The sequence below is a fragment of the Apodemus sylvaticus genome, chromosome 12 (genome assembly GCF_947179515.1).
Source record: "Apodemus sylvaticus chromosome 12, mApoSyl1.1, whole genome shotgun sequence".
In the NCBI taxonomy this organism is placed as follows: Eukaryota; Metazoa; Chordata; class Mammalia; order Rodentia; family Muridae; genus Apodemus; species Apodemus sylvaticus.
In genome coordinates, this window is record NC_067483.1 from 73,639,560 (window position 1) to 73,661,908 (window position 22,349).

General features: G+C 37.5%; 1 protein-coding gene across 2 annotated transcripts in view; it reads right to left on the minus strand.

Moving 5' to 3' along the window:
* Window positions 1–224: 224 nt before the first annotated feature.
* Mael (maelstrom spermatogenic transposon silencer) overlaps window positions 225–22,349 on the minus strand; it is a 31,020-nt gene continuing 8,895 nt past the window's right edge. For both annotated transcript variants that reach the window (XM_052201158.1, XM_052201157.1), the window contains 7 exons: window positions 16,560–16,684; window positions 15,921–15,975; window positions 15,670–15,811; window positions 4,112–4,174; window positions 2,954–3,086; window positions 947–1,022; window positions 225–412 (listed from right to left, as the gene is read on the minus strand). In XM_052201158.1, the coding sequence (XP_052057118.1) occupies window positions 225–412; window positions 947–1,022; window positions 2,954–3,086; window positions 4,112–4,174; window positions 15,670–15,811; window positions 15,921–15,975; window positions 16,560–16,684 (782 nt within the window). The remainder of the gene's footprint in view (window positions 413–946; window positions 1,023–2,953; window positions 3,087–4,111; window positions 4,175–15,669; window positions 15,812–15,920; window positions 15,976–16,559; window positions 16,685–22,349) is intronic.

The window sequence follows — 22,349 nt, forward strand, 5'->3', positions numbered from 1 at the left end:
TATAAGTCTTTGAAGAAAATAAAGAAAACAAACAAAACACAACAAGCAAGAGTGCCAAGATCTTCTCCAACCACAATTACTTTTAATCTATGAAATAGTTTCCTTACAAATTAAGTAGTTTTTAGGAGTGACATTTACTATTGATGTGATGTTTGTTAATATGACTGTAGTCAGAAAGGAAGTTGGGCTTGTTATTTTTCCAGAAATTGCACAAAGTACCATCATTAAGAAAAGGAGGAGAAAGATTTGTACCCATCTTTTTGGGGCATGTAAGGTGAGAGTGAGGTCTCACAGTTGGAGAATCTGTGGATGTTGTTGGAAGAACTTGAGATGCTCTCTAGTAAGCGGGTAATCCCTCTTCCTCGAACAGTGCTGTTAGGGCCCGAAATTTTCACCCCAGATGGATAATAACCTAAGTAGTAAAAAGATAATAAAAGTCATGGTGATTTTACATGTGTATTATAACGAGGCGCTTCAGGTAACTGTAGGCTGTGTATGTATGAAGTGGCATTTGTACCACTGTAGGACTCTCACTCAGCCACACTGAGCAAAAGGCAAGTGAGAGGGGAAAGAAAAATGTTTTCTTTTGTTTTAAAGGCAAGAAACACCAAGTGAAGTTCTTTAGTACCACTGGGCATTTAATTTAACTGGCTTTTGCAATTTTTCATCTCCCCAAAAGACATCATATATCACATCGAAACTATCAAACTGTAGTTACTACAAGAAAAACAGGGTTTCTTAGAAATGTCCTGCTCAAAAATCTGAGGAATGAATACTACATTCCATTAGGGACAAAAAAATTACACAAATTCAAAGTGTTTTAACTTGTTTTGAACAAAATACTCAATTCAACAAGCTCCTTATATCCTCATGGCCACCCAGAAATACCCTGGGATCTCTGTAAAGTTTAAGGCATAACCCATTCGTACAAACTAAAGGTACTCACCAGTAGATGTGTTTGATCTCTGTTCCTGATTGTAAGAGTTGAAATGACAGAATCCTGGACTCTCAACTCTTAGCTTCTGTAAAGGAACAGGAAAATACCAGAGAAAGTGCTTACTCTTATCAATTATTAGATGGCCTGCTTTAAATCCAGACTACTTAAAATGCAAACATAAATATTTCCACAGTCTTTATCCATGTTTTCTGTAAGGGAGGAGACAGGTTGAACTCTGGGGACCTCAGAGTCATAGGCTATTTTTTTTAAAAGATTAAAGCATATATATATGTATGTGTATTTGATAAGAGTGAACAGGGCTAACAGAAAAAGGTGCTTGTGCCAAGCTTGATGGCCTGAGTTTGATCCTGGAATCTAAATGGTAGGAGGAGAAAACCAACTCCTACCAGTTCTCTGATCTTTACATGCTTACACGGACACCCTCCCCCATTTCTCTCTCTCTCTCTCTCTCTCTCTCTCTCTCTCTCTCTCACACACACACACACACACACATACACACACACACACACACCAGGGAGGGGGGGCCGCGGGCAGCGTGCGAGAGGAGACAGAAATAGAAAGAATGATTTGGAAGAGAGAGCCCTGAAGATTCAAGAAAGTAAAATCTCAGCAACCATGTCTTTGTTCAGAGAAAGAACAAGATTCAATATACACATTTTAAATAGAAATAAAGAACATTTGTTCATTAACATCAGTAAAAGCAGAGAGTAAAGTAGAAGCAAATGGGTGCATGGGGGTAGGAATATAGAAAATCTTTGTGACTGCTTATGGTTTTTTGGAAAAGTAGAAGCATCAATATTAGCTAAGTGAGGGTCGGGGAAAGGTGACAGAAGTTGGAAGAGAATCGAGTAGAAAAAAACGATGATAGCCAGGCAATGCCAATGAGTTGATGAAGTTCATTATTGTGGTATGGAAATTTCCCTTCCCTTTCTTTCACCCTCCTCCCATATGCACGCGTGTGTGCATGCGTGCGTGTATGTGTGTGTGTGTGTGTAGAGACTTGTACATATCATGCAATTACATCCTATCCCTTATTTAAGTCTGGGACCAAACAGTCTTACTCAGCTGCCTGGGCTGCCCTTAAACTTGCTATGCATCCCAGCCTGGCCCTGAACTTGTCATCTTTTTTCCCTAGTCTCCGGAATGGCTGGGATTATAGTTATTTACTATCACACCTGGCAGCATAATAGTTCATTCTAGATTCACTTCAATTCACAAATTTAAGGAGTAGAGTAGGTGAGGAGTTAGATTTAATCAGGATTAGTCTGTCAATCAAGTATGATGAAGACAAGAGGATTAATGAAGTTTAGATAAAGCAGTAGAAAACAGAGAAAAGCTGAGGGAGTAAAAAGAAACCATGAACAAGAGGTCACAACTGTAGACATACAAATGGTGCCCTGGGGTTGTTCAATGCTCTATACGGGAGCATAAAATAGAGGAGCTGTAGGTCAGTGAACTACACCTCACAGCAGAGGTCATAGAACTGCTGGTATTGGGCAGCTTGAGGAGGATTGTGAAGTCAGAAACGAGGACATTTGAATCTGAGATTAAGAACAGTAGATGATCCTAGGTACAGGATACGATCACAGGAGTGCGGAGTTACATGGTATGAGATGGGAGGAGAGCAAGAAACTGAAACAACAGGGAGGGAGCTGGATGACTTAGTGGAAAGTGAAAATATTTTTTTTTGTATTGGAAAACTACTTGCTCCCTTGCTTCAATGTCACTTGAATGAGGGGTCCCAACTACAGTGCCTACTGATTGCCCAGTTGAGTTACCAGGTACTGTTGCCTGGATGGCATGAATTTCAAAACTTGGGAATTTTAGGAAAAGGTATGAGGAAGTTAAAAAAAATCGAAGACACTACCTTGACAACAAGGTTGGAAATGACAAGAGAGAAATTGCTTAGAATCAAATTAGAAGAAAGAAAGAAATAGATTTTCCCTCAAAGAAGTTAGATGCATCGTAAGTTTTGCGACAAGGGAAGTTCCTTACCTGGTACCGCCCTGCATCCAATACAACCATTTTGGGTGTCACACTGTTGCTGGCCTCATAGTCTTGTAGTGGCACATGAGCTCCAGTGAGCTGGATTCCAAACAGAGTGGCTAGAGAATTACTGATGCAGTACCTTTAAAAACAAAGATAGATCTCACTAGGATAACTTGATTTGGTTCACTCTAAAAGCATTCCCGTTAAATTTTCCAACAAAGAAAATTATGGTATTCTAATTTGAAGAAAAACCTAGAGACTTCAAGAGAAGATATGGGAACAGGCAGCATTCAAACCATGAATGCTATTACTGGTAAGCAATCTAATGGCTAGATAAAATTTCAGGCTTCCTACATAGTATGGGAATGAGGGTAAGGATCCGTAGAATTCGCCAATGTTTGAAGACAGAAGGCAGAAGAAAACCACCACAGTCCTCAGAGCTCAAAAGCATTTGCAGGGAAAGGTGCTGCCAGAGCACCCTGAGACTTGGGCTTGTCCTAGTGGCTTCTGTTGTCAACAACTTGATATAGCCTGCAGTCACCTGAGAAGAAAGCTACATCCAGGAATTGCCTAGTTACAGGTCTGTGGGTATTTATTTGTCTTTGTTGCTAATCAATCCAGAGAGCTACATACACCAGTTGGCAACACCAGCCATAGGCTTTAAGAAACCTAGTTAAACTAAGCCATCGGGTAGCACTCCTCATGGTTCCTGGTACCCTCAGTGATAGACTGTGACCTGTAAGTATAAGCCTTAAGTTGCTTTGGTTATAGTGTTTGTCACAGCACCAGAAAACAAACTGGAGCAAGGCTGTAGGTGCCTCCACTCAGTGACAAGAACATGGTTTGCAATTTTAGGGTACCACCACAAGAAAGTGACATCCTTAACGCTAGCAGAGAACTGTCTCTCCTTTAAGGGGCCCAAGAAGGAAAAACCCCAATACTTCTGAAGAGTCACCCAAATTGTTCAGTAAGCAGTGATGTGGACAGAACAGTAAAAATAACATGAAAAAAAATAAAAACAAACAAACAAACCCAAATCACCTTTGGTTTTTTTGGACTTCAGAGTAAGGAAGGTTAGCAGACACCCTGGCTGACAAACAAGAGCAAGCATCTCAAGCAGAAAGGACTCCCTGCAGAGCACACACAACTCCTCCACATACTTACGCGATTTTCTTGCAAACAGCTAAAGCACAGAAGAGAATATCATTTTCTTCATGCCACTTGCACCTGTATAAGAAAAAGGACTTTAATGTACTAATAAGTGGTCGAGGATAAAGTTTAGAGAAAACCTGCACTAACTGAAGTAGCTAAGCCAAATTAACTGTTTAAGGTTTTTTATATGCTAGATTTCCAACTCAAGTAGCTGAGATATTCTAATAAAAACTGATACTATTACTCAAAAAGTCTTACACCGTTTACATTTATTTATTGTTTGTGCTTATTTGAGTATGCTTGTATGGAGGTCAGAGGGCAACTTTTAGAGTCAGTTCTCTTTCTCTGCCCCATGAGTTTCCAGGGTCAAACTTTGATGGGCAACCCACTCAGGTATCTCGGTGGTCCTCAAAGATTAATTTAATACAGATATTATAGTAAAGTTGTATGTAACCTCCTCCAGTGAAAATTCTTACTGTGAAAACTACACATAATCATACAGTTAAATTTTACCTTAAAATGGGGGTTCTAGAGGCACAGTAAAAACTAAGGTTAACACAGTCACTAAACATGGATTGCACACATCTTGCCAATGATCTAGGCATGAAGGACACAGACCTGAATGAAATCATCTCAGAACACTTTCCTTGCATTGGTGAAGGAGGATCAAAAGACATGTAGGCATACTTAAAGAGAAGTTCTAAAGAGCTATGGCACTGATGTGACGCAGTAGCAACAGTGTGGAAGGGAGTGGCCAGCAAGACAGTAATGGAGACAAGAGGAAACGTTAGAGAGGAAATGACTGAAGTCAGACAAATGATTCAATTCAGAACTAGAAACACAAGAACAATGCACTTGTCAGAACTACAAACATAAGAACAATGCACTTGTGTTTTCTACCAAGTACCATCTACTAAGACTCAGAATGGTATTACTAACAATACAAAGCTTGCCTAAACTTAGCATGAATCTTCATATAAAACCATAACCAAGTTACCTGGCAGCTATAAAAAGTTATCTGTGCCAAGTGACAGTTAACTTAAGACAGACTATCTAAAATCAGTCTAAAACCTCCCCCTGTATGTCTAAAGACTAGTGATACAATAAATGTGATTCATAAAGCTCTAAATTAAAGATTTAAGAACTAAACTAAGTAGATAAAACTTTGTAGATAACCATATAGAATTAGTAAGTGTTAGTTTTGGTTATTAGTTTTGCTCCTTGTCTAGATTTCAAGTCACAAGGACCTACCAGACACATGCTTTCTATTATAGGCCAGATCTGAGATACACTCAAGGGGTGGGAGAAATGCTTCAGAGTTAAGAGCAAAATGCTCTTCCAGAGAACAAGTTCAGCTTCTGGCACTCATGCTAGACAGCTTACAACTGCCTAAAATTCCATCTCTAGGGTCTTCTGAGGCCCTCTGAATATACAAGTACCCAGGTGCACAAACCCATAATTAAAAAATAGCAAGTCAACATTAAATAATATACTCAAGTATTAAATAATATATAAAAACTTAAAATCTCAAACCCCAAACAAAAATTTATATAAATCTATGGTTACCCCATTTAAAGTAGTGCTGTTTAATCTGTTTTTACTCAATCCTTTTCCACTAAAACATAACAAAACTCCTAAAAACTTGAGTCTTCTGTAATTAAAAGTAAGGGAATGTAGGTGCCTATGGAGCACAGAGGGTACTCTCTGGGATTACAGTTACAGGTAGTGTGAGGCGCCCAACATGGGTTCTGGAAACTGAATTCTGGTCCAATGGAAGAGCAGTATACCTCATCTCTAGCCCCTCATACACTGTTATCAATTTACCTACTGTGTATTCTTTCAAGTTTCTGATGTTGCCTCACCCACATATACATAGCATAAAGTTATTTACATTCCTTTTTATTCTATAAGTCCAGATGACTGCTTCTGCCCCTATTTCAGATTACACTCTTCCTTCCAAGGAAAACTACTGTTAGAACTCTCACATCATCCTACAGTTCTCTATGGTCTAGTGAGACTCACTCACTGGCCTCTCTTACGGTCCATGTACACCCTTATTCCAGAATTACTGCTGAGCCTGCTTTCTAATGGAAATGTCTTCTATTCAGTCTATACCACTGCCCACAGAAATTCTGTTTCCAAAAAAAAAAAAAAACCTGACAAAATATTTACCCCATAAAGTATTTCATGGTTTTAAAACCCTTACAATGAAGTACTTTGAAATTAACTTGTCTCTAGTCTGATCAAACATTACTCTTTGAAAGCTTTGTAAGGTTTCTTAGAAGTAGCTTTATGGTGTGGAACAGAGACTGAGGGAAAGGCCATTCAGAGACTGCTCCAGCTAGGGATCCATCCATCCCATCTGACACTACTGTGGATGCCGACAAGTGCTTGCTGAAAGGAGCCTGAGAGGCTCTGTGAGTGCCTGACAAATACAGAGGTGGATGGTCTCAGTCAACCAATGAACTGAGCATGAGGTCCCAATGGAGGAGTTAGAGAAAGGACCCAAGGAGCTGAAGGAGCTTGCAGCCCCACAGAAGGAACAACAATATGAACCAACCAGTACCTCAGAGCTCCCAAGGACTAAACCACCAACCAGAGCACACATGGAGGGACCCATGGCTTCAGCCATATATGTAGCAGAGGATGACCTTGCTGGACATCAATGTGAAGAAAGGCCCTTGGTCCTGTGAAGTTGCCTCAGTGTAGAGGAATGCCAGGACAGGGAAGTGGGAGTGAGTGGGTTAGTGATCAGGGGAAAGGGGATGGCATAGGGGTTCTTGGGAGAAATGAGCAAAGGGGATAGCATTTGAAATGTAAATAAAGGAAATAGCTAGTAAAAAAGAAGCCCCTTTAGGTAAGAGTCTAGAATTTTCACATATCTCACTGCTGTTATTGGAAAGGAGATGGAGGTTAAGAATTATCTCATGCTTGACCACATGTCTCATGTATTATACAAGATCTGCTCAAATTTTTGTTAAAGCTCATTTAATTGAACTAAGGATGAAATTCTAAAGTGATGTCACAATATAAAATCTCACCTCTTAAAACTGCTATTGCCAAGGCCTTAAGCATACATGTATTTCTTGTTCCCAAAGTCTTTTAAAAATCAGTCAACTAGATAGACACAGTAAAGAAGAAATACAACAGACTTCTCTATAACAGACGGCTTAACAGTAGTGTAGGAATAAATGTGGAATGCTGGCTCAAGTCACTGCCTCTGGGACCCACAGAATAGGCACAGAAAGATCTACCTAAATATCTGCCTATCAGAACTTTCTGCAGCATATATGTGCACAGACAAACTAATAAAGGGATGATGCAGGCTAGGATGCTGTATTTCTGTTCAAAGAGCTGTCAATTCTTTAACACCATGCAATGGAATAAGCTGACTGCTCTTAAATTTAGGATTCTGCTTCCAACTTACCAAGCTCCTTTGTTGGTTTCCCCTTCTGCAAAGCTTGACTAGCTGCTGGTAGTTTTCACTAAACAAGATGGGCCATTTACTTGGTTTTGAAGCCTCATTTCTAAATATAAACATAATTAAGGAGAACCAGGCATTCAAAGAAAGCCTGCAGCACGAAAAAGGCCATAGAATTTATATGCCCAAACAATGAGATAAACAATGAGCTGGTGAAGAAACAGCTCGTGGTGGACTGTGAGGCTACTGCATGCAGCATGGTTTTACTCCTCACCAGTCTTCATCATGGACACTGACAATGACTAATTTGTGTAACATAGCAACTGTAGGCTGAAGTGCTAACACATCCAAACCCACAGCTCTGCCCAAGCTTTATCACAGTAATGACAAAGCCTATTAATAAAGGTTCTGCATCGAGTCTTCTTGCTCATCCTCTGTAAGTGATCTCATCTACACACTGTGGGCTCATCAGATGCTTCACCAGGCACCCAGAATATTCAAAACTTGACTCTTCATGCTTTGGCATTCAGTCCCATTCTCTCTCACTAGATTTTAAGCAGTCTACTTTTACCAGTCTAAAATCACCTACTTCTGTCTCTACTGTCACCATCTTAGTCCCAAGTCATTTATTGCCAGCTCACTCAATAATCATAGGCTACACATTTTATCTCCTTTCAATACATCTGTAAAAAAAAAAAAAACCTTAGAGAGCTAACCAGTTTTCTTTCCTACTTGGTAAAATTACTATTTCTAACAAGGATGTCTTCATTTTATCTTCCTTCTGCTTCAGTTTTTATTTCTCATATTACAATTAAATAGTCTTCTTGACCATTCATTTTATAGTTTCTCTTTCCACACACTTCTCAGTTGATTTTTTTAAAGATTTATTTTTATTTTATGTCTATGAGTACACTGTAGCTGTAGGTTGTGAGCCCTCATGTGGTTGCTAGGAATTGAATTTAGAATCTCTGCTCACTCCTGTTAACCTTGCTCCAGCCCAAAGATTTATTTATTATTATAAACAAGTACACTGTAGCTGTCTTCAGAAACACCAGAAGCGGGTGTCAGATCTCATTAAGGATGGTTGTGAGCCACCATGTGGTGTCTGGGATTTGAACTCAGGACCTTTGGGAGTGCAGTCAGTGCTCTCAACCGCTGAGCCATCTCTTTAGCCCCTCTGTTGATTTATTTAGCATTTATTACAACTAAAATGTTAATTTTCTTAAAATTACTTATTGTATGTATCTCTCCTATGTTAGCTCCAGGAAGGTAGGGGTACATTAGTTTTGCTATGTTCAGGAAAGATATGCAGTAAGTTTTGTTTTGTTTTTTTTTTTAATGGGGTTCTGGCTGGTTTGGACTCCCTACATATATTAGGATAGCCTTGTACTTGTAACAATCCTCCTGCCTCTGACTCTGCATGCTGGAGTTAGAGGTATATGTCACTAGGCCTGTGTCAGTATTCGCTGATTAAATAATGGCTGTGCTGCAAGCCACTGATTTTATATGTTAACCCAAAGACAATTTGACATGAAACATTAGAACAGGACAGTTAATAAAATTTAAACATTTGAGCCTCTAAAATAGCATGCCTCTTATTACCTTATTATTTAAGTACTAAACTGCATTAATATAAAACCTACCCATTTTCCCTAGACTTACCTACTCTTTTAGTAGGTATTTAAGAGCAATGTTTAAAATTAGTCCTCTTGACCTATATTAGCAGTTTATAACTAATCCATAGTTTATTAACCCTAAACTCCCTCAAAATCTTACTACTTTGGAAGTGCTCAGTGACAGGTATAGACACATGATTACAGCTTTCTTACTAAGCTGGCTGGAGTAATATGTCATCAGTCTCTCTGAACCAACCCTATAGCACAGGCCTCCAAAAATGTCTTATAGTAAAGCTATTTCAAATATTGTTGTACCTGTATTTACTAACAGAACTTAACATTTATTTCTTCTATTATCAAGACTGTAACTGATGCTGGAATTCATCTTACACAGAAGATAGTTCACAGTTGCCATTAAAGTATATGGAACCATAATTACCATGGTCTAAGCTTATACAATATATTTAACTTTTTGAAAAAAAATTTATTTTGGACAGTATTTAAGAATTTTAGAAAATATTTTGTCTCTGGAAACTTCTTATTGATCTCTTTTGGTCAGGTGAAAAAGGCTAGAAGAGAAATATGCACCAGAGATCAGCTGTTTGGAAAAGAATCCCAGACAACATTGGGAATCTTTTTAAAACAATGTGCTATTTTACCGACATAAGTGGCACAGAGGATAATACTGAAAATATAGATGCCAGATACTTATGGATGTAGTTTTAGAAATACTTTGGCCAGTAATGAAGTAACTGTATTGAGCCTTTTTCCTAACATCACTTACAACATTTTAGAGATCAACAAGAACAACAACAACGACTAAAAACAGTAAACAAGATTCTACACTAACAATATAGAGAACAGAACATGAAAAACCCTATTATAAAGAGAAAGCTTTATATTTCAATGGAGAAATTTATCAGTCTCTCATTTCATGTCTTTATCTCAACTGTGGAATTCAAGAAAGGCTGTAGGGATGAGAAAAAAAGGAAACAGGAGTACCAGAGACTAAATTTAAATAATCTCCACAAAGAGGAAGACCACTCTAGACAAAAGCTGACCTAGAGACTTGGAAGAGCAAAGCCCTTGTCTGTTAAGAAAGCACTTATGTCGGGGAGTCCTTAGACACTGGATGATGGTGATGAGGAGAGCAAGGATAAACATAAGATCCTGTATAAAATGGAAACTCTTGGCTACATTCCACCACCAGTCCTTTGTTAATGAACCTGTATGTTGGTTGCTACACTGACTGAAGAGGGAGCTCTTGAACTGAACTTGCATTCTATCAAAACAACTACCCAAGAGACAAAGAAAATAGCAGGCCTCATCCACAGAAAGATCAACACAAAAAGAAAATAAGAAAACACTTGTAACTTCCAAAAAACCATGGAAATTATAACATAACATTCCACATGGAATTAAGTGTTCTCACACAAGTGTGTGCAGACAAGGAAACATAATCTGAATAATAAAAAGTTCAGAACCATAAACAATTTAAAAATGAGAAAGAGTTGACTAGACTCAGAAATCAAAACAGGAAGAAATCGTAAGTAGATTACAAACTGCCCAAAGAAACAGATTTATCTTGAAAGAGAGACTAAGACAGAAAACTGCCATGAGAATAAATGATTAAAGGTAAAAAGATAAACTAAAGTGAAGGATACTATAGTAGCATATATTACAATTTTCCTTAAAAGAAATTAAGAGTGGAAGAAAAATTTCTACCCGAGAAAAAGCTCTAGAAACAGATGCCAATTTCTGCATACTGAAATGGTTTATGAGACACCTCATAAAATGGACCTTTAATAACAAACCAAGAGGAACTACTACTATGAAGGATGACAATAGTCTTTAAAGTCTCAAGGCTAAAAAAAAAAAACCCCACATAGTTAAAGCTAAGAAAATTATAAGCTTTGCAAAAGGAATATACAACACAATGGAGTTATATTTTCTTAGGAATTCATGGACACAAAGTGTGATTGTGGAAATCTTAATCATGACAAAAAACAAAAAGCAAAACCAAACCAAACCAAAACTAGGAAATATCTTTTAAGTCCCCCTTCTCTCTACTTATTATATATCAAGATTTCCCAAACTTAACGTACAGACACCTTTTAAAAGGAAATAGCTTAATGGACACATAGTAAAACACTAGTCCCAATAGATGCTATGTCAAAAAGACAAAGAGTTAACTGAAGAGTAAAAAAATCTTCAGACAAGGTACCCCATGTGTCTACTCCCAGAACTCAGGACAGTGAGGCAGAATGATCATAGTGAATAAGCACAGTCAGTCACTGTAGCTAAGATGTTCATGCCAAGGCCCAAGTGCCACCAAAGGTTCTCAGCTTAATGGTTCCTGGAAGGGGATAGATTTATATAGGAAGCAAGGTATAGGGTGTGGTGGTGCATACCTTTAATTTCAGCATTTAGAAGCAGAGGCAGGTGGATCTCAAGTTTAAGGCCAGTCTGTTCAACAAAACAAGTAAGAGACAGTATGATTTACATAGTAAGAACTTATGTTAAAAAGGAGGAAGGTAGTGCTATGTCCAGTTTTCTGAGGAACTGCCAAACTGATTTCCAGAGTGGTTTTACCAGCTTGCAATCCCACCAGCAATGGAGGAATGTTCCTCTTTCTCCACATCCTCTCCAGTATTTGTGGTCCCCTGAGTTTTTGATCTTGGCCATTCTGACTGGTGTGAGGTGGAATCTGAGGGTTGTTTTGATTTGCATTTCCCTGATGATTAAGGATGTTGAACATTTCTTTAGATGTTTCTCAGCCATCCGGTATTCCTCAGTTGAGAATTCTTTGTTTAGCTCTGTACCCCATTTTTAATAGTGTTATTTGGTTCTCTGGAGTCTAATTTCTTGAGTTCTTTGTATATATTGGATATTAGGCCTCTATTGGATGTAGGATTAGTAAAGATCTTTTCCCAATCTGTTGGTTGCCATTTTGTCCTATTGACATTGTCCGTTGCCTTACAGAAGCTTTGCAATTTTATGAGGTCGCATTCCTCAATTCTTGATCTTAGAGCATAAGCTATTGGTGTTCTGTTCAGGAAATTTTCCCCTGTGCCCATGTGTTCCAGGTTATTCCCCAATTTCTCTATTAGATTCAGTATATCTGGTTTTATGTGGAGGTCCTTAATCCACTTGGTCTTGAGCTTTGTACAGAGATAAGAATGGATCAATTTGCATCCTTCTACATGTTCACTGCCAGTTGACCCAGCACCATTTGTTAAAAACGCTGTCTTCTTTCCACTGAATGTTTTTAGCTCCTTTGTCAAAGATCAGGTTACTATAGGTGTGAGGGTTCATTTCTGGGTCCTCAATTCTATTCCATTGATCTACCTGCCTGTCACTGTGCCAATACCATGCAGTTTTTTTTTATCACTATTGCTCTGTAGTATAGCTTGAGGTCGGGGATGGTGATTCCTCCAGAAGTTCTTTTATTGTTGAGAACAGTTTTGGCTATCCTGGGTTTTTTGTTATTCTAGATAAATCTGGAAATTGCTCTAACTCAATCACCACCATAATTTTAAAAAGAAAGAGAGAGAGAGAGAGAGAGGAGGAAGGTGAGTGGAAGGCCTTTAGGTAGTTGAGGCTAGTGTGTGTCTGCTAGAACACCAGTCCCCGCCTCTTTAACTTCCTAGTATTGAGTAGCGCAGTTGGCTCTACCACACACACTCCCACTGCAAGGCACTGCAGGAACAGTTGGAAGGGTCCAACTGACCATGGACTTGAGCCTTCAAAATCTAAACATCCCTTGCTTTATATGGGCTGATTATCTTGGGTGGTAATTACAATAACAGAAAACTGATTAGCCAACAATCAGTATAGATCTTGTGGATAGATTCAAATCCTACAACCCCAAAGAGAATAGAATACTCTCATGTGTTCACAGGATAGTTCATAAAAATGATTAGTTATCAAAAAACCATAAACATAAATAATTACCATAGTGCTTTTTATATAACAATCAACATAGTTTGGTCTTAATGCAAAAATCTGTAATTAATGAAAAGAAATAGAATCCAGAAAGGCCTTTAACCTACTCATTTAAAAGGCTTACATTTACTTTATTAGATTTATTAGGGAATGAATTAAACAGTACCTATTTAAAATGACATTTCATTATCTGTAGAATGCACAAACACTGAACGTTTAGAAATAAAAATTTTAAGGCTTCTTTCCTTGTAGACATCTCAAAACATTTAAAAATCTATTTCATTCTATATAGTTCCCCAAAAGTATACAAATTACCAAATACACTGTTAGAATCATGAAGCTTAATTAAACCAGATTTTATGGAAGAAATAAAATTGACAAAGGAACTGCCCCTCATTAATGTACCACTATTATTAGACCTACAAACCCGTGTGAGAAACATGACACAACTCAACATTTTATTTAAATAGTCAGTTCTCCCCAAGTTAATTTCTAAACCTTTGTTGGGTTTCAGTTAAGTGAGTGACACTTTTGAATATGCGATGTTAGAAAAATGCTAATGCTTTAGAAATCCAAAGGCTAATGAAACCAACAAAATAAAGGTGGGACCAACATGGGATATAAACAAGCACTATTGTGAAAGGGTGAAAGAAACAACCCAAGTAACTTTGAGAAAACTCCCGTGACTCTATCCTCAGACTAAAGTCAACCAGAAATGAGTTCTGAACTGCCATGCTTCCACCAACACTGAAACTTCTGTCAGTGCATCCCAAGACTCAGTAAGACATATATACTCAACAGATTTCTCAATCTCAGCACCATCTGCCATCGAAAGGAACAAGAGTCTAGCAACAAACTGCTAATCCAAGGGATGAATGGAGCAATGAAACATGAAGCTGGATTGCACTAGAAAGCAAAAAGCATTCGAGTGACCAGATGCTATAAAAAAGGACAGAGACCATGGCCTGAAAGAACATCTTCAGGCCATGTATGGTATTAAGTGCTTAAAAACAAGCCCTGATGCAGAGTATGTAACTCACTGAATAAAACCAGATCACAAGTCTATACTCAACGTAAGAAAGTAAAAATTGAAGAAAAACCTTTATTATAGAATTCTCACTAAGAAATAATGAAGGGACAATAAAAGATCACTACTTCACAAGTATGGGGGGGACCCTTCCAACTAAATCACTACTAGATGCCAGAACTACTATTTGACAATTTAAGGAATTCCATTACTCTGCAAAAAATACTTTAAGTTACTTTGGTTTAGAGACTGAACCTTGGGCCTTATATTATCTAGGTAGCACTCTACTGCTGAGCTCATGTCAACCTATTAAGAGGTAGGTACATGAAAGTGGCTGACCAAAGGGGACTTCAAAAGTTCTAAGGCAATTGACTAAGTCATCAATCAGGAATGGGACAAACTGACGTTATGTACAAGTGTGACATGGGGAGAAGATGTAGCATTTTTTTTTTTTGTGGATGTGTAACCTTAACTTAGTCAATAAGGAAACATAAGCCAACTCAAACCGAGAAACATTTTATAAGATAATTGGACTTCATTTTACTTCAAAGAAATTTCAAGATCATAAAAGACTAAGGACCCCAGGAGTGGTAGTACTATATGCCTGTAATATCAGCACTTGGGAGGCTTAAATAGTAGGATCATGAATTCCAGGTCAGCCCTAGTAACACACAGGCACACACATGACCAAAATGTTCCAGATCAAAGTACTTGTAAGAGACATAAAGACGTGATCCAGAACTGGACTTGACTGGCAACCTATGAACTTTAGCTTTGATATAATAGTACTCTGTGTCAATGGCAATATTGTCTTTGGTTATATACTACTATAAGAGAAATGTTAATTCTTAGGGAATATTGGCATACTTAGTACAAAGAAGCAGAGGGCTTTTTAATTCACTCTCAAATAGCTTAGAAAAAGTGTGTATATATTTAGAGACAAATCATTATGAAAATGTGTTAATATGTTATAGAAACCAAGAGATAGTTTGTCTTTTAACTTTTCAGTAAATCTCGGCTTATTTCAAAATAAAAAATAAACATTTTTTTTGCAAATTTACTTATGTATCTTTGTATAAATTATACATATGATGAAAACAATTTAATAAAACTAAAGCCAAAATAAATCTAAAAGCATTCTTTCATAAGTAGAGAAATTCTAACTGGCAAAAACTAGTAGGTTATTTGGCAGTATTTTTTGTTTTTAGTATAAAATAACAATGTATTAAAAAAACAGCATCTAAAAATACGTTTTCCTAGGCTGCAGAGCTGGCACAGCAGTAAATAGCACCTATAGAGGCTCTGGGTTTGGTTCCAGCAACAGAGGATCTAACCTTTGTCTGGCCTCCTGGATTATCGGGAACTCATTTGGTGTGTGCACAGGCAAACGCTCATACACATAAAAAGAGTTTTAGACATTTACTAGACTTAACTAAAAAGTACTTCACAAAAGGAAAACAAACCAAACTACAAAACCAAAAACATAGTCAAAGCCTATTTTCTCAGAATGTAGTTCAGAAAAGGTATCAACATTAGCAAATTACAAAATCATTATCAATACCTCGTGTTGCTAGAATAGTCCCACATGGCCACATCTAGGAGGCTTCGAACCCAGGTCTTAGAGGGCTCCTTGAGGAATTTTTGCTGGTAGATCCCCACTACAAGGTCCTCTACAGTGAGAAGTTCTAGATCTTGCCGTATTTCTTCCATTATTGAATAGAAAAATACAATTAGTGACTTGGGCATTCAGAACACATATATCAAAGCAAAAGTACGTATTGCACTTCCCAAAATGATCCCAGTTCCACTCACCTGATGCCCGCTCCATACGCTTCAAACACCAGTTGACTCTGGCTCTATCATCAGACTGAAGAAGGAAAATAATTGTTATTTTTCACCTATTTTGGATTATTTTAATTAACAGTCCTTTCAAATTAAGGTGTCTGTATATAGACACTAACTGAAAGCTACTAAAAATAGCATACATTAAAAAACTGTTTTTACTAACTATACACACACAGTAACATATGTTAATATAGTTTATGAAAAGTCAAATGAGACTTAAGAGTAGGCCAATCCAATTCGTGACCACTGTCCTAGAGAATTTAGATAAAGCAAAGTCTTTCTAAATATCACAAAAGGAGTAAACATATATGACAGAGACAGCTTTGAGTAGAAAGTAATCTTATGTAGCATGTAATCTTCTATGAATACAGAATGGAGTACCCATTCATTGAACAAAAAGGATATTGCAGGTATTTCAAAAGGGATTTGAAAAAAATATTATACTCAGCTTTTGTAGCCTGCAAAATTTAGGAATTTAAAGGCTGTATTAATTTCACAGAAATTAATTCAGAACATTGTAAAACATACAACATCAAATTCTTTTAGTATCTTTTAACATCTTCTGGTGTCTAAAAGAGTAATCTTGAACTTCTTACTGAATATTACCTTGCAGTAAATAGGTGGCCAGTTCCCTGGGTTTGGATGAATAAATTTATAGAGGTTTTGTAACACAGTTGCTTGGTCATGCCCGAATTCAAAGTTTGAAATAGGAATCTTGTGACTAGAATCACCTGAGGGAAATAAAGAGGAGGAAGGTCAACAACAGAGCTGAGGAAGACAAGAGTGATCTGGAAGTGTGGGGATAGATTACAGTGGAGAGCAGTGGGTAATGCAAATGTAAGCTTCATGCCTGATTCTCATTAAATACTTTATACACTTTCAACAAAAAAATCTCATGGTTACTCTAGAAGGGGGGGGGGATACATAAATTAAGAAGAGACCATGGAGACTCTCAGAAATAATCAACAATGGAGTCATCAAACCCACTTTCCTGATGACCAAGTCTACAATGTTTGCATTGTTCCCATGATGCCTTTCAAAAATGTTTTGTTAAATAAGGGTGGAAAACTTCATAGTATAACTTTTTCATTTTCATTTGTGTATACATGTATATGTGTATTTGTGTGTATGGATGTTTGTAGAAATGTGGTGGGGGTACAACAGTACACACATGCATATGCATGTGGATACCTGAGATTGCTATCAGGAATCATACTTGTTCTCACTGAAGCAGGGTCTTTCACTCAAACCCAGAACTTGCTGGTATGGTTAGTCTCTGGGGATTCACTGTGTCTAAGGCGGGAATGACAGGTACCAGACATTTAGGTAAGATCTGTAGATCTAAACTACACCCCTCACATTTATTTGTGCCACAAGCACTTTAACCAGTGAGCAATTAATTTCTCTAGCCTCTTGTACTGGCTGGTTTTGTGTGTGAACTTGACATAGGCTGGAGTTATCACAAAGAAAGGAGCTTCAATTGGGGAAGTGCCTCCATGAGATCCAGCTGTGGGGCATTTTCTCAGTTGGTGATCAAAGGGGGGTGGGCCCCTTATGGGTGATGCCATCCCTGGGCTGGTGGTCCTGGGTTTTATAAGACAGCAAGTTGAGCAAGGCAGGGGAAGCAAGGCAGGGGAAGCAAGGCAGTAAGAAACATCCCTCCATGGCCTCTGCATTAGCTCCTGCTTCCTGACCTGCTTGAGTTCCAGTCCTGACTTCCTGTGGTGATGAACAGCAGTATGGAAAGTGTAAGGTGAATAAACCCTTTCCTCCCCAACTAGCTTCTTGGTCATGATGTTTGTGCAGCAATAGAAACCCTGATTAAGACACTCCTTTTTTTCCTATAAGAAATTGTTTACAATTTGTTATAAGCATATGCGCATGCCATAGCATACATTTGTAGTTCACAGAACAACTTAAGGCAGATGATGATTCCTTACCATGTGGATTCCAGGATTAAACTCAATTGTTCAGGCTTAGCAACAAGTGCCAGTATCTCATGAACTATATTACTGGCCCATCACTGCTTTTTTAAAAAAAGGTGTATGGGCTTGGAGAGGATAAGTGGTTAGTAGCACTGCCTGCTCTTCTAGAGGACCCAGGTTCTAATCCCATCATTAGTGGCTAATGACTATTTCTAACACCAGTTCAGGGGACCCAGCCTCCTCTTTCTGGTCTCAATGGCATGTACATAATGCACAAACATACATCAAGAAATCACTCATCCACATTAAAAATAGCAAATCTTTTAAAGACAGTATGAACTCTCTGCCTTCAGAAAAAAATAGATGTGATTCAGATGAACCCTTCCACAAAACAAAGAACAAAAAAAGAAAACAAAAAAAAAAAACAAACTATGACTCCAAAGATATTAGCAGTATAAACATGTACAGCAGTTAGGACTTACCTGATAAAAGATTAAGAAGTTAGAAGTTCCTAAAAGGCTACTTTTAGATCACTTGTTAATTCTAGAGGCAGCTAAATGGCCAAGCAACATTCTTAGCACTTATGATTGGAATTCCTAAGTCCACTAAGCGCATCCAAAAGTAAAATTAAATAAGTGAACATAGCTCCCTGAAGGCAGGCCTAAGTTACTCTGAAATTCCTTCTTTTCAAACTGTCTTTGTGAAAAAGCAGGTACACAGAGACAGAAAGGAGAATAAAAACCAAAATTCATGGAAAGGTACACAAAAGTTTCTTTGGTGTGAAAGTTACTAGGTTCAACAAATGGAATTCTATTTCAACATACTATAGAGAACAATGCAATGATGAGGAATTAGGAGTCTGGAATTTTGGAAAGATGAAATACAAAGAACTGAAGAAGAAAATATTTAAAACATGTGAATTTTCAGCAGACTCAGTAAAAAAATTATGTTGCTTTTGTCTACTTGTGTCAATAAAATGTTAAGCTTAGTGGTACTTATCTGTAATCTCAGAACTGGGAGGGTGAGGCATGAAGATCAGAAGTTCAAGGCCAAAACTCAAAAAGTTCCTCTTTTGAGGCCAGACTGGTTTAGAGATCCTATATAAAAATATTAGTAAAATGTATTGTTTTCTGACTTCCACTGCTTATGCTACAAATTTTATATATAATCCTTTGGTGGTAATCTGTCTACCTTCTCTCTTTTCATTAAAGAGCCGAGATGGATTACTTGGAAACTTTGAAGCATAATTTTAAATTATCTCAATCTCTGACCATGCATTGAGGTAAACTTAGATGCCCAGTGACTCCAGTTTTCTGCTAGACACAACCATAAACATTCATTGGATAATAGTAGTATGATCACACAAATACACACACATACACAGGGAATGAGGTGGGGGGACTGTCTAACATAATAACCAAGAAACTATGAAAACATATCAATAAACATACTTATGATTACTGAACACAAGACTGTAAAACAACTAGATTGCTTCTGTTCAAAGAAAAAACTATTAAATACCTTGGGCAGAATCAGAAACCAAAATTAAAAAAAATGAAAACATATCCCCACCTATTTCCATCATCTTTCATTATAGAAAGTCACCTTGGCAACCAAATAAGACATCAACAGCATCATAAATGTACAGACCCTAAGACAAAGCATGAGCAAACCAAACTCAACAATTAAGAGACCTATGGTTACCATGTTGGCTTTGCTTTAGAGTGAAAAACCAAGTTTTTTCGTTTGTTTTGTTTTGTTTCGCTTGGTTCTCAGTTGTAGCTTTGGTTATCCTGGAACTCACTCTGTAGACCAAGCTGGTCTTGAAATCAGGGGTCCTTCTGCTTCTGCCTGTGTCTGCATTGGGATTAAAGATGTGAGCCACCACTGCCCAGAATACAAAACAGTTTAACAGTTGGTAAGTCTAAGTTGGTAAGTAGTTAATATACACTGGAGCCTTCGAAAGAACATCCTTATTAAAATATTCATCTGTAATCAAACTGAAAACAGAAGGAATTCTTCACTCTGATAATGTGACACAGAAAAAATAAGGGAAGTCAGGGAAGAAGAAACTACAAGGAATTACTTGTTGGTGAAAGCACTACAAACTAGAGATCACAGACTTCATACTAAGGCAAAACAAAGTAAAAAATCAGAAGACAATTCAAAACACAAGACAACAAAAAGTGAAATAGTGATGCAGGCACTTGGGAGACAAGGGGATGGTCCTAGATAACCTGTTCTAAATAAGAAATTCTAGACTAGTCAAGATCTTAAAAAAAAAAAAAAAGATCGTCAACAATAACCTTATTAAGGAAATTATAGACTTGAAGAAACAAGTAATTCCATGTTCACTGATGGAAAGGCAGTATTATGAATACATCTATTTTCCCCAAAATGACCTAAATACTTACAGATGATCCCAATCTATCAACAAGGTAGGTGTGTGTGTGTGTGTGAAAAACATGGGCCAAAAATAGCTATGATAGTTTACAAGGTCAGGGGAGCTATATACTTAATTAAGAATAGTCAAGCTAACTACCTCAAAAAACCAAATCCAATCAGACCAAGAAAAAACAAACAAGCAGACGTATGATCTAATCTAACAAGCACTACATAGTCGGGAAAATTAGGTTGTTCACTAAATGATGTCAAACAACTGGCTGTCTACAGGAGAAAACAATGAAATGAAATTAAATTGCCATTTCTCAATTCTAGGTGGAGTAAGCATCAGATACAAAAAATAAAATTTGCAAAGTTTAGAGCAGATGACTAACCTTCAGGTGGCAAAGAGCTATTTAGATTCATAGTTGGTAAAAACTGAGTGACTTGCTAACTAAAACCCAACACTTGTGCTAGTTAACACTGTGTGCCCTGGTGCACACAGGGATAGAGATGTAGTTCATGCTAAAAGTACTTGCTTATTAGCATGTGCAAGACCTACGGCTCAGCACTAGTACTGAAACTTAAAGAGAAGCCTCACAGAGAGTGAAAATGCAAGGCTCAAGCTGAGAAAAGGCATTCCACACAATTTAACAAACAGAAAAGTTCTCTAATAAACACATACGATGTAAGAAAAATAAGTAAATGAGCAAAAGATAATGTGCATAAAAATAAGTACAAAATGCTAATACATATTTATAAAAACAAAATTAAATATAAACTAAAATGTACATATACATAGTAAAATTATTCAGAAAATATGATTAACACAAAATTTGTAACACTTCTCTTATAAAGACCTTTGTGGGGGAGGGAAGACTGCCAATGGAACTTGTACTGTTTTCAGCTGACTGAGAGGTACATTGCAGTTAACAGTCTACAATATAAGCCAGTGTTGTATTTTTTGAATGAAGATGCATTTGAAAAGCTGATGGACCTTTCATATAGAAAGCTGCAATATGGACTCAAAGCTTTGCTTCTTTTAAAGCAGAACTTCTCTAAAGAAAACTCATTAACTGTTCATTAACAGTGAAATGAACAAAAGTTGCTCTTCTCATTCAAGTGAGGAAGGAGAGTCAAGACCGTAGTCCCCAGCTCATAGAGAACCTGAAGCACCTCTTTGTGAGGTACCTAAGTGGGAAGGAGCTGTCACTGGAAAGAATACTAAAGCGCCTTTCAATTCTGAGATATTTTACTACTCCAACATGGTAACCTACAATGCCAATGAAGCAGTCTTCATTTCACTTACACTACCTGAAGACCAGGCAGCCATGTCTCTGAACTATTTGTTTAGGAAGGAGGTACATGTGGTCCCTGTGGATCAAGCTCAGGCCATCAGCTTTGGCGGCAAGCACTTTTACGCACTGAGTCATCTCATTAGCTATGCGACATCTATGTGCATGTTTGTTGGCCTCTATTTAAACAGAGCACCTATCAATATATAAATGGCTTGGTAGATTATTCTGTGAAGTCCAGTCTTCTCCGAATCAGCACACTACATTAGCATAGGCACTTTTAGGTACCATGTCAACACAGCTGTCACTCTAACCATCATTTATCTTATTTAATTGGCACATTTCCCAGGGTTATTTAATTGGCAACTTAAGACAGGCTTAAATTGGCAAGCTCCAAACATTTTAAGTTTGTCTGAATGAGAACACTGTGCTGTTTCAATTATCTGGAATAATAAATTAAGAAGTCATTCCCAGCTGTGGATACAGCTCAGAGTAGGACCTGCCGAGGTTGAACCTTAGCATGAGGAAAAAAGAAAATGTTCCTGGCCTTTAGTGATATAGACAAGAGAGGCAGCTTTTAGAAAGGAAGGAGTCTGTTAATTTGCTTAATGTGAAAATATGGCAAAACATGCAATTAAATTAAATGTTTAAAAGTCTGATCATAAAAATAGCAAAGAAATGCTAACAGTGAGACTCTCAATAAATGAGTGGACACACAGCAGGAAGGCAATGCATTCATTCAGATGAAGAACCAACTGAAATCATGTTATCAAGTTAAAATATGAAAATGAAAC